This window comes from Trachypithecus francoisi, unplaced genomic scaffold, assembly GCF_009764315.1.
Source record: "Trachypithecus francoisi isolate TF-2019V2 unplaced genomic scaffold, Tfra_2.0 Lachesis_group5, whole genome shotgun sequence".
In the NCBI taxonomy this organism is placed as follows: domain Eukaryota; kingdom Metazoa; phylum Chordata; class Mammalia; order Primates; family Cercopithecidae; genus Trachypithecus; species Trachypithecus francoisi.
The window spans coordinates 101,423,987-101,436,497 of NW_022681470.1; the positions used below are offsets into that span (position 1 = coordinate 101,423,987).

Below are 12,511 nucleotides of genomic sequence, written 5' to 3' on the forward strand. Positions count from 1 at the left end.
AAACTGGCACAAGACAGGGATGCCCTCTCTCACCACTCCTATTCAACATAGTGCTGGAAGTTCTGGCCAGGGCAATCAGGCAGGAGAAAGAAATAAAGGGTATTCAATTAAGAAAAGAGGAAGTCAAATAGTCTCTGTTTGCAGATGACATGATTGTATATTTAGAAAACCCCATCGTCTCAGCCCAAAATCTCCTTAAGCTGATAAGCAACTTCAGCAAAATCTCAGGATACAAAATCAATGTGCAAAAATTACAAGCATTCCTATACACCAATAACAGATAAAAAGAGAGCCAATCATGAGTGAACTCCCATTCACAATTACTAAAAGAGAATAAAATATCTAGGAATCCAACTTACAAGGGATGTGAAGGACCTCTTCAAGGAGAACTACAAACCACTGCTCAACAAAATAAAAGAGGACATAAACAAATGGAAGAACATTCCATGCTCATGGATAAGAAAAATCAATATCATGAAAATGGCCATACTGCCCAAGGTGATTTATAGATTCAATGCTATCCCCATCAAGCTACCAGTGACTTTTTTCACAAAATTGGCAAAAAACTACTTTAAAGTTCATATGGAACCAAAAAAGAGCTCACATTACCAAGACAATCCTAAGCCAAAAGAACAAAGCTGGAGGCATCACGCTACCTGACTTCAAACTATACTACAAGGTTACAGTAACCAAAACAGCATGGTACTGGTACCAAAACAGAGATATAGACCAATGGAACAGAACAGAGTCCTCAGAAATAACACCACACATCTGCAAGCATCTGATATTTGACAAACCTGACAAAAACAAGCAATGGGGAAAGGATTCCCTATTTAATAAATGGTGCTGGGAAAACTAGCTAGCCATATGTAGAAAGCTGAAACTGGATCCATTCCTTACACCTCACACAAAAATTAACTCAAGATGGATTAAAGACTTAAATGTAAGAAGTAACTCCATAAAAACCCAAGAAGAAAACCCAGGCAATACCATTCAGGATATAGGCATGGGCAAAGACTTCATGATTAAAACACCAAAAGCAATGGCAACAAAAGCCACAATTGACAAATGGAATCTAATAAACTCAAGAGCTTCTGCACAGCAAAAGAAACTATCATCAGAGTGAACAGGCAACCTACAGAATGGGAGAAAATTTTTGCAATCTATCCATCTGACAAAGGGCTAATATCCAGAATCAAACAAATTTACAAGAAAAAAACAAACAACCCCATCAAAAATTGGGCGAAGGATATAAACAGACACTTCTCAAAAGAAGACATTTACGCAGCCAAGAGACATATGAAAAAATGCTCATCATCACTGGTCATCAGAGAAATGCAAATCAAAACCATTCACATGGTAATTTATAGATTCAATGCTATCCCTATCAAGCTACCAGTGACTTCCTTCACAGAATTGGAAAAAACTACTTCAAAGTTCATATGGCACCAAAAAAGAGCCCATATTGCCAAGACAATCCTAAGCAAAAAGAACAAAGCTGGAGGCATCATACTACCTGACTTCAGAGAAATGCAAATCAAAACCATATCAAAACAATGAGATACCATTCACGCCAGTTAGAATGACGATCACTAAAAAGTCAGGAAACAACAGATGCTGGAGAGGATGTGGAGAAATAGGAACGCTTTTACACTGTTGGTGGGAGTATAAATTAGTTCAACCATTGTGGAAGACAGTGTGGCAATTCCTCACGGATCTAGAACTAGAAACACCATTTGACCCAGCAATCCCATTACTGGGTATATACCCAAAGGATTATAAATCATGCTGCTATAAAGACACATACACATCTATGTTTATTGCAGCACTATTCACAATAGTAAAGACTTGGAACCAACCCAAATGTCCATCAATAATAGACTAGATAAAGAAAATGCGGCACATATACACCAAGGACTACTATGCAGCCATAAAAAAGGATGAGTTCATGTCTTTTCAGGGTCATGGATGAAGCTGGAAACCATCATTCTCAGAAAAATATCACAAGGACAGAAAACCAAACTCTACATGTTCTCACTCTTAAGTGGGAGTTGACACATGGACACAGGGAGGGGAACATCACACACCAGGGCCTGTTGGGGGGTGGGGGGCTGGGGGAGAGATAGTGTTAAGAGAAATACCTAATGTAAATGATGAGTTGATGGGTGCAGCAAGCCAACGTGGCACATGTATACCTATGTAACAAACCTGCACGTTGTGCACATATACTGTAGAGCTTAAAGTATTTTTAAAAAAAGATTATTTCTTTGAATAAGCGTTCTACTCTTCGCTCCTCCTCAACCCCCTCTTTGAGCCAATGAATCTTTGATTTTCTTTGAGGCCCTCTTCTAGATCTCTTAAGCATTCTGTGTTCCTTCTCATTCTTCTTTTCTTTTTTCTCCTCTGATTGTATTTTCAAATAGCTTGTTTGCATGCTCATTATGCTTGATCAATTCTACTGAGACCCACTAATGCATTTTCCAGCTCCAGGATTTGATTTTTTTTTCTCTTACTTCAGTAATCTTGTTAAATTTCTGATATATTTCTGAATTGTTTTTCTGTGGTTTCTTGAAGTTCATTGAGCTTTATCAAAATAGCTATTCTGAATTCCTTGAGAGGTTACACATCTCCATCTCTCCAGGGCTGGTCACTGGGTGCCTTACTTGGTCCATTTGTTGAGGTCATATTGACTTCAATGTTATTCAATGTTTGTCAATATCTGGGCATTGAAGGATAAGGTATTTATTCCAGCCTTTGCAGTCAGGTTTTGTTTGTACCTGCCCTTCAGAGGACCTTCTAGGAATTCAAAGTGGGCTGACGGGTTCCCTAAGCCAGTGATCACTGCAGCCATGTTTGTACTACAGGGCACCCTAGGCTCAGGTACGCTGCAATTCTTACAGATTCCTAGGTCCCCAGCCCTGTAGACTTGGGGGAGATCGTGGATTATTCCCTGCATTCCCAGGTAAAGCCCCTAGCTTATTTCCCTTTCTTTCCCCAAGCAAAAGGAATCTGTCTTCAGGCTGCACTGCCTGGAGTGTGGGGAGGGGTGATACAGGCATTCCCAGAGCTGCTGCAGCTGCTGCCGTCATACTGGCTCACACCTCAAGTCCAGGGTCTTCCAGACCTATGCAGCATCAGGGCTTGCCCAAGGACTGCTGTCACTACAGCCTGCCTGCCACTGAATTTTATTTGAAGCCCAGTAAATTTCCAGTAATAAAGCCGGCCAGAACCTTGGTGGGTTCTTCCTGCGGGGGGCAGCTGATTCCCTTGTGGCCCAGGGTAGGTCTAAATGCTTCTTTTGTGAGCACCAGCCTGGAATCAAGTGCCGTGGGGTTCTGTCCAGTGCCGTGTGTCACTATGGCAAGACTGGTACTAAGTTTCAATATAAAGTCCCACACTTTCCCCCTTGTCCCCAACCCATTAGATTCTCTCTCAGAGATGCATTTCCTGTGGCTGGGGGAGAGGTGTCATAGGCAATGCAAGACTGTCCTTCCTCCCTTCTTCAATCATCTTTCCTTGTTATCATGTTAAAAGCAGGTGCTGTGATCTCTCACCTGGTTAGCTCTTGTGAAAGTGTTTTCTTGCATAGACAGTTGTTCAATTTGATGTTCCTTCAGGGAGACCATTGCTGGAGAATTCTATTCTACCATCTTACTCCACCTTCTACCTATTTGTTTTTTAAATGTGTCTAGTAAATAATTGTGAAGTGATAGCTTTATTTTAATCTTGGGGATCAAAAGCATGTAGCTAAGAACGTTTCCCAAGGAATATTTTAAAAATTTTATACCAATGTTAATGGAATGACATGCTTTTTGATTCAAGGTTCTTAAACTTAGTTTTAGTTTTGATTCAATGTTATAGAACACTGTTTTTTTAAACTGTGATCTGCAGCCCACATGTAATGGAATCACCTGGGGTGCTTATATAAAAAAATGCAGATTCTAGGGCTCACACCAACTAAATCTCCTGGGATTGGAGACCAGCAGGTAGCTCCTGTAATCTCCACAGCTGCTTCTAAGGCACACCGAGTTTAAGAAGCATTCTTTCATATTTTCAGACTGGGGATTCTTACAAAATGACAAAGAAGGAAAACCTTAATCTTTTAAAGTTAGAGTTCGGGCGTTAGACTGTGCACTTCTTCAACACAGTTGAAGTCTTTCCATTTTCCCTTTCCAGTTCTTTATACTGTCAAGGGATTGGGGCAGAAATGGGAAACAAAGCAACAAAAGAAAAACTTTATTTCTTTATACACATTTTGCTTTAATAATCACCAAAAAGACTTTCATTTTCTGTCACCCACCCTGTCCACCGGTTATGTTGGCCTTCAATATATGGCGATAGCAACATATATAAATCTATATCATACATTTATACACACAACACATTCTACCAGTACTGTGAAGACACAGACTAGGCTTTACTATGGCTGGGGGCCTCTCCCATGCCACTTAAAAATGAGCACAGGTTTGCTCTATGCAAGAATTTCAATAGAATTGGTCTGGCCATCAGTCCCCAATTTCCCCGAGGTAAGATAGGATGACAAAATGGGACAGCATATTTGAAGTGAGGTCAGTCCAATATGGATACCATAGAAGAAAAGAAATCGGATGTGCTAGGTTAAGCCTGAGATGGTATCTGGGAAGTCACCACATTCATGATGTGAACTCAAAGAACACAGGTGCTACAGTGCAGACCAAAGCCCAGCCTGACTCGACCCAGCAGGGTCCGGTGTGGATCTGAGTAGTGCTCACTGAGCCCCGCCAGCAGTGTCCGGCAGGGCACCGCTGCTCAGTAGTGTGCTTTTAGAACCTGCCAGAGGAGCTCCAGCATTGGGACCACGTGCCCCATTCAGCGGAATCAGGGTCCTATATCCACTGAGTTTTCCGTCTCAGGACAGCCGATGAGGCAAGAAATGTGCTGTTGCTAGTTCCCAAGCTGCTGGGGCTGTTGAGAAGCAGTACCACGAAACCTTCTATGCAAACTACGCATCTTCTGCTTAGTGCTGGGCCAAGTGGACCTTGGCTAACGGTATTCCATAGCTCTCAGAAAGGCTTTCTGGCTTTCTCCCAGCTCCACCAGGATACATCTCTGACTCCCTCTTCTGGACCCTCCGGTGGACTTGGAGGAACGAGGCCCAGATGCTCCTCAGCAGATAGGTAGCTGCACAAAAGGGGGACAGGCCCACCTTTCCTGCTGTTTTAAGGACTTCTGGTGGCTGCGCTTCTTGCATGGTGCCTGGAAGGCAAGGGTCACGAGACTGGAGTACACGACAGAGCCCTTAGGGATTTCACCTGCAGACAAAAATAAAACAATCCAAATCAGTGTATATTGCCAGGCCCTACTGATGGCTACCTGAAGCTGGGTGACCAAAGTCATGAGCATGATAAGAGCCAGTTAAAAGGATGAGCTAAGAGCATGCGGTGCAGTCTGGAGAAGCAACAGGTGCCCAAGGTTAGGGGGAGCCTCCCCACCTCCCTGTGTGCTGAGATCCCTGCTCCAATTCACCGCACACTGGGTGGCTGGATCCTACCACTGCCTCTTTAGGGGCCAGGTGACTCTCCAAATCACTTTGTCTCAGCAGAAAGAGGCCTTTGCCATCTCCACCCAAGAAAGAAGTGCTTAGCATGAAACATGCACATATAGAAACAGCCTGTTGTAGGAAGAAGAGGACATTTTGTGGGGAAGTCCTCTGTTAAGTTTCTGTCCAGTCGCCATAATGAGGGTGTGGAGGGGCCAAGTCCACAAGGACCTCAAAGCTCCACTAAGTCCAGGTCCATCTTTGACAGATGAGGGTGCAGCAGTCTCACAGAGACTAAGGGACAAGCCGAAGCCACACGCCAGTTAGTGATAAGCCAGGGATTAGAACCGAGGCCTCGGGTCTTTTCCAGTGATCTATGGGAGGTGGAGGGGAAAGCTTCCACACTGGAGAAAGCCAGTGGATACTAGAGACTTTTGGGTTACCTTTTAGTGGATACTAGAGACTTTTTGGGTTACCTTTTCTGGGACAGGAATAAGGCTTTACAGAGGCAATCCTGTAAGTGTTGCTCTAAAGAGGCTCAGGAAAGAGAAGAATTATCAGAGAAAAACAAAAGGGAATTAGTGAAAAAATTAAAAAAAAAAAAAAAGAGCAAGTTAAACTGGCCCAAGCCATTTTCACACTGTGGAGATCAACATTCTCTCAGGTTACAGTTTAGAAACATTTCTAGGAATATGCTCAATTGCTTATGGCAAAGCTTTGAAGCCCAGGTTTAGTTTCTGATTTTTAAACCATTTCATATACCTCAAGTTTTTCTTCAAAGCACTTCCTAGGGAATGACTAACAATCAAGTGTTTTAAGTAAACATAGATAATGTCTGATATTTGTAACATTTTTCCCCTGAAGGTTCAGTTGTTATTCACTAACAAATTCTCTTTTAGAGGAATGAGACCCAACAAATATCTTTTGTCATGTTGCTTAAAGATACAGCAAAATCAAATTGCTGTTCTTAACTCAGGAGTGTGCAGTGAAATCAGTTTACTAGGTTGAAAATTCCTGTTACTTTTTCATGAAGAGTAGAACACATAACTGGCCTCAAGATCCCTCTACCAAAAGCTCATTCCGAGGCAGACTCCCGAATGTCTAATGACTTCAAGAGTCAGCTGAACTGCATTTCTCCAGTCTCCTGACTCGGCATCAAAGAAGAAAAACGGGAGTAAAAAGGAGAGATGATGACAATGTGAGAGTGAACCAAGATTCAGGGGCAGGAGCTGACGGGGTGGGAGGGTGATGGGCACAGAAACTAGCAGGACACTCACTGAGGACCTGTGATGTTGCAAGTGGACCCAAATCTTCTCCTGGAAGGCCAAAGCAGGCCAAGGGTCACCGACAAGATCTGCTAATGGATGGTGATGGGTTGGGGACAGGCTTGGTGCCTCTGACTGCTGCAGTAGTTTCCTTACCTCTAAGTTAGTCCTTGCCTTCTTTAAAACATCGTGTGTTCTGGTTACTGAAACAACAAAAGAGCACCACAGAGTAGAAATCACCAGCAGAAATGAACCCTACTTGCTTAGCATGAGAATTCTAAAGCATTTATTTCTTTCTGGCCATTCAGCTTGGAGTCTCCTTCTATCCACCCCCTGTCCTCCCCTCCCTCTTCATCCACAATTGCTCGTGGCACAGGAGGTTTAGGGACATCAAATCAGTCTCCATTCCCAACATCTCCAAGCCCCCCGGTCACTGCTCCTCTGCAGCACAAGTGGGGCATCAGGAAGACTGCCCGTTTCTTCGTCCATTCCCTCTCAGGGAACCTACGCTGGCTGACGATGAACTGCTCCATGCTCTCCTTCTGCTGGTTCGCGGTCTTCAGACGCTCAGCTGTGCTCTGAAGGAGCCGCTCCTGTTTGGATACTTTTGTTCTCAGTTCCATAAGTTCCCTTTCTGTGGATTCTCCCTGGATAACAGGAACAGATTCTTACTGAAGAGGCAGGCCTGAAGCACCCTGTGCTTTGTGGCTCTTCCCAGTTCAAAGAAGGATTCTACAATCTTCTCCACTCTCCTGAACTGGATTTCCTCCTTCATAGCCTCGAATACCTCCAGCTGAGGACAGTTTAGGATGAGGCCATTAGGTAGAAATATTTAGACTCTGGAATTCCCCGTGTAGACTAGCACCGGCCCACACACCTGTAGCTCAAGAGAATCTCGCTTCAGGCTGGAATAAAACTCCCAACTCTAAAGAGGACCTTGCTTTAGTCCTGATATCAGTTCTGTCACTCTCCCTTCACAGGCAAGATTGAGAGTTCAGAAATGATATATTCGGGAGAGAGATCTGGACTCAGGAAAGTTTGCAAGTTTGTAAATATTTGTGCCAACATGAAAATGGCAAAACACCCTCTCCCTGGAATTAGCATAGTTGGATCCAAAAGGTATTGGTGACATTGATCTGGAGCTAGAATCCCTGGGGAGGGGATCCTGAAACCTGTCTCCTCAAGGGTCTGCCAATCAGAGTTAGCCTGAGCTCTGAGCAGATCCTGAGGGGTGGCTGACTTTCCCCAGGCCTGGTCCAGAGATGCCAGCTGAAGTGATATGCTGGGATTCCAGGCAGTGGCTAAAAAGGCTCAGTCTCATGGGGGCATTCTGTGATCATGTGACCATGGGATCCAAGGGGTGGGAGATGGGTGCTGAAGCTTTAACTGAATTTCAGCTCAGCCAAATTTCAGAGAGGTAAAGAAACTGAACACTTATAGACTGCCAGGGTTACGATGCCTCTGCCTTCTCCACACCCCTTCCTCTTCTTCTTTGATTTCTTACCAGGGGCCAGGGGGCTGGTGGGGAATGGGATGTATTTAGAGCTGCAATGAAAGCAGCCACCATGGGTCAGAGATGTCCCTCCAGGGACACTCCTCTAAGGTCCTGTCTATACCAACTCACTATGTGGCTCCTGATTTTCTGGAAAAGCCGCGACACTGAAGAGACAGAACAGTATTGGAGGGCAGGAGAACTGGGTCTGAACCAAGAAAGGACACTGGCATCTTACCACTTTGCCAGGCAGCACAGGGATGTGGGTATTTGGCAGGGCCGCTCTCCAGAACACGGTGAGGAGGGAAGCCGACTCCTCCAGGGCATGGTGCAGGGCACTGGTGCTGCTCCGAAGCTCATGAATGCTTTTGCTGCATAGCACCTGGAGAAAGGTAACACCACAGGAGCGCAGAGATTACTTTCTTCCCCCTGCATGGGCTCCAGCTTCCTTTGTGAGTGAGGCACAGAACATGAGCCTGCTTGAATTGTGAAGCCCTCGCACAACCATTTGCAGCTTTCAGAACTAAAGTCCTGCTCTCTTTACCAGGTGTGCCTCCCTCCACCTGCAGAACCCACAAGGCTTTCAAAACTCAGCCCCCTTGCTGTGTCCTCTATGAACCTGTTACCTTCCTTGCCTGAGATAAATGACCACGTCTGCACTGGCGGCCTCACAGCACAGAGGATGGCTTCTCACGCTGTGCCTGTAGCCCCTTACTGTGCTGATCTACTTCAGTATGTGTCTTCCCCACTAGAGTGGAGGCTCCGTGGAGGCAGGGCTGTCCCTACGCATCCATGGGTCTCCAGCAGCTCAGACAGCACAGCCACTGGTGCCTGGTCTCTCTCACCGGCAAGGCACTCTCAGAAGCTTTGCTGACTGCCTTCCCTCCCCCTATGCAGTCTGCACAAGGAAATGCCATGGCTGCCAGGCTTCTCACCCCTTCCACATGTGGGGGCCATACACCTGCAAATCCTTCAGTTTCTGTCCACCCCATTGTGTCAACTCTGCTCACAGATGGTCATGTGCCTGCATAAAGCAATGGCAACAAAAGCCAAAATTGACAAATGGGATCTAATTAAACTAAAGAGCTTCTGCACAGCAAAGGAAACCACCACCAGAGTGAACAGGCAACCTACAGAATGGTAGAACATTTTTGCAATCTACTCATCTGACAAAGGGCTAATATCCAGAACCTACAAAGAACTCAAACAAATTTACAAGAAAAAAACAAACAACCCCATCAAAAAGTGGGCAAAGGATATGAACAGACACTTCTCAAAAGAAAGACATTCATACAGCCAACAGACACATGAAAAAATGCTCATTATCACTCGCCATCAGAAAAATGCAAATCAAAACCACAATGAGATACCATCTCACACCAGTTAGAATGGCAATCATTAAAAAATTAGGAAACAACAGGTGCTGGAGAGGATGTGGAGAAATACGAACACTTTTACACTGTTGGTGGGGCTGTAAACTAGTTCAACCATTGTGGAAAACTGTGGCGATTCCTCAAGGATCTAGAACTAGAAATACCATTTGACCCAGCCATCCCATTACTGGGTATATACCCAAAGGATTATAAGTCATGCTACTATAAAGACACATGCACACGTATGTTTATTGCAGCACTATTCACAATAGCAAAGACTTGGAATCAACCCAAATGTCCATCAGTGACAGACTGGATTAAGAAAATGTGGCACATATACACCATGGAATACTATGCAGCCATAAAAATGGATGAGTTTGTGTCCTTTGTAGGGACGTGGATGCAGCTGGAAACCATCATTCTCAGCAAACTATCACAAGAACAGAAAACCAAACACCGCATGTTCTCACTCATAGGTGGGAATTGAACAATGAGATCACTTGGACACAGGAAGGGGAACATCACACACCGGGTCCTATTGTGGGGAGGTGGGAGGGGAGAGGGATAACATTAGGAGATATACCTAATGTAAATGACGAGTTAATGGGTGCAGCACACCAACATGGCACATGTATACATATGTAACAAACCTGCACGTTGTGCATATGTACCCTAGAACTTAAGGTATAATAATAAAAACAAGAAAAGAGGAAAAAAAAAAAAAAAGCTACCAAAGGCTGCTAGGCAATGCCATGTGTTTCTGTGGGGCTGAGGGGAAATATCCAGTCAGCTACATCTGGAAGAGAGCAGAACTGACAGTGAAAATAGGAGGTAGAGAAGACAGGGCCTGGCTGCTGTACATGGAAGAGGAAGCCTCAGCTGTTGAGAGATGCAAAGCATGAATAAAAAACAAAAAACAAAAATGGTGGGAGACAGAGTTAACATCAAAGGAAGAAAGGGCACAAGGAAAGAGTGCACCTAAAGCTACAGGTATGATTACCTCTGTGCCTTGGGCTTCAAGGCCAGGGAAGCTGCACGCTGACCTCACAAGAGACACTATCTTTTTGACCAGCAGCTTGCCCTCCGCAATCTGCTGTCGTAGGGCACTGTAGTCATCAATGTGGCCAATGACATGGCGGCCATGCTTATTGGCAAAGGAGCCATCAGTAGCATCACCCTCCAGCTTGGGAGGGGTCTTCATTACTGGAGAAGTATCCAAACCCAAGCCTGGAAAAGAAAATGACAACACAACAGAATCTTCTGTTATTCATAATGATATCCTAGGTTTGCTCCAACTCAAAAGAGGTAGGGGACAAGAAAAGGAAGAGGCTGGGAATAAGAAAGGAAGCCTTGGAATGTACAAGGGTGGGGCAAAGTCCATGGAGATCTTCTGGCTTCTATATTTCTATAATGTTTCTTACATGATCTCTTAATGATAAATTTGCCAGGGGACAATTTTTTCTTATTGGCAAATGAAATAGGACAAATCATAATAAATAATAGGTTTCTGGGTAGAGAAGACACAGACAAGGAAATCAAGCTGGATACAGAGAGCATTTTCTTTTTTTTTTTGAGATGGAATCTCGCTCTGCCACCCAGGCTGGAGTGCATTTTCAAGAATGGAGAGATTGGCCGGGCGCGGTGGCTCAAGCCTGTAATCCCAGCACTTTGGGAGGCCGAGACGGGCGGATCACGAGGTCAGGAGATCAAGACCATCCTGCCTAACACGGTGAAACCCCGTCTCTACTAAAAATACAAAAAAAAAACTAGCCGGGCGAGTTGGCGGCGCCTGTAGTCCCAGCTACTAGGGAGGCTGAGGCAGGAGAATGGCGTGAACCCGGAGGCGGAGCTTGCAGTGAGCTGAGATCCGGCCACTGCACTCCAGCCGGGCGACAGAGCGAGACTCCGCCTCAAAAAAAAAAAAAAAAAAAAAAAAAAAGAATGGAGAGATTATGGTGCAATGAAGCCTAAACCGCAGTAGGAAAACTACAGGAGGATGAACAATGGCAAGAAGGGCAGCCACAGAAGGTGCAGTGAGGAGGGCTAAAGGCCGTGGGGCATGCAGAGAACACTCTCTACATTCAGATAATTCGTTTAGAGACAACAAAAGATTGTTTGCATTAATCACTTTCCGTCATCAGTCCCTGGGCCCTTTAGTTGCCATATTTACCATGTGTTCTGTGGATTATGGCCATTTCTGAGCCAGGAGTAGAGGAAGCAGAGCTGGGGAGGACCAGAGCTGGGGAATTCATCGCAACATCCCGGACTGGAGGGGACACAGCTGAATCTAGGGGGTAAAGGCAACCACAGTTTTCAGGAGCCCTGGAACACACAGCACATGAAGCACATGCACACCTAGCCGTCCCCACTGAGGCCTAAGGTGGCAGGACTCTTCTCTTACAGAATTATCCATACCCCACAAGCAAAAGCAAAAGCAAAAGCCAGTGAGTCATTGAGTTCAGAATGTTTCCATTCCTCAGAACAAAAAGATATTCCTTTGACTGAGGGGTATTCCATGAGAAAGAAACCTCTAGTTTCAAAAATTATTAGGTGTATTTTTATAAACCGAGTCTTGAGTATAATTTGTGTGTGGTATCTAATACGATGCCCTGTAACTAAATGTAATATGTATAAATATACATAGTACATATTAAAATGTAGAATCAAGGAACCAAGGAATGAATGGATTCATGGGGGACTAAACTCAACATTCTAGTCATCATTCTGATGTGCTAATACTGAAAAAAATTGACTTGTATGAGAAGAATGGAGACAGAAGGCTTGGTGGGTTAATGTTGTCTTGCTGGAGACTAAAAAGCAACCGTATGGTGGAGGAATTGGAAAATATCACAAAGAAGGTAGA

At 44.6% G+C, this 12,511-nt stretch overlaps 1 protein-coding gene across 4 annotated transcripts in view; it reads right to left on the reverse strand.

The window, feature by feature from the left end:
* Positions 1-4,225: 4,225 nt before the first annotated feature.
* Positions 4,226-12,511, reverse strand: part of LOC117075461 (myomegalin) — a 276,182-nt gene continuing 267,896 nt past the window's right edge. Inside the window, exons 42-48 of one of the 4 annotated variants that reach the window (XM_033197852.1) lie at positions 11,819-11,935; positions 10,649-10,875; positions 8,514-8,657; positions 7,292-7,430; positions 6,940-6,986; positions 5,995-6,046; positions 4,226-5,291 (exon numbers count right to left, since the gene is read on the reverse strand). In XM_033197852.1, the coding sequence (XP_033053743.1) occupies positions 5,146-5,291; positions 5,995-6,046; positions 6,940-6,986; positions 7,292-7,430; positions 8,514-8,657; positions 10,649-10,875; positions 11,819-11,935 (872 nt within the window). In that variant the 3' untranslated portion in view covers positions 4,226-5,145. The remainder of the gene's footprint in view (positions 5,292-5,994; positions 6,047-6,939; positions 6,987-7,291; positions 7,431-8,513; positions 8,658-10,648; positions 10,876-11,818; positions 11,936-12,511) is intronic. The other 3 variants (XM_033197848.1, XM_033197851.1, XM_033197849.1) reach the window with 3 other exon arrangements.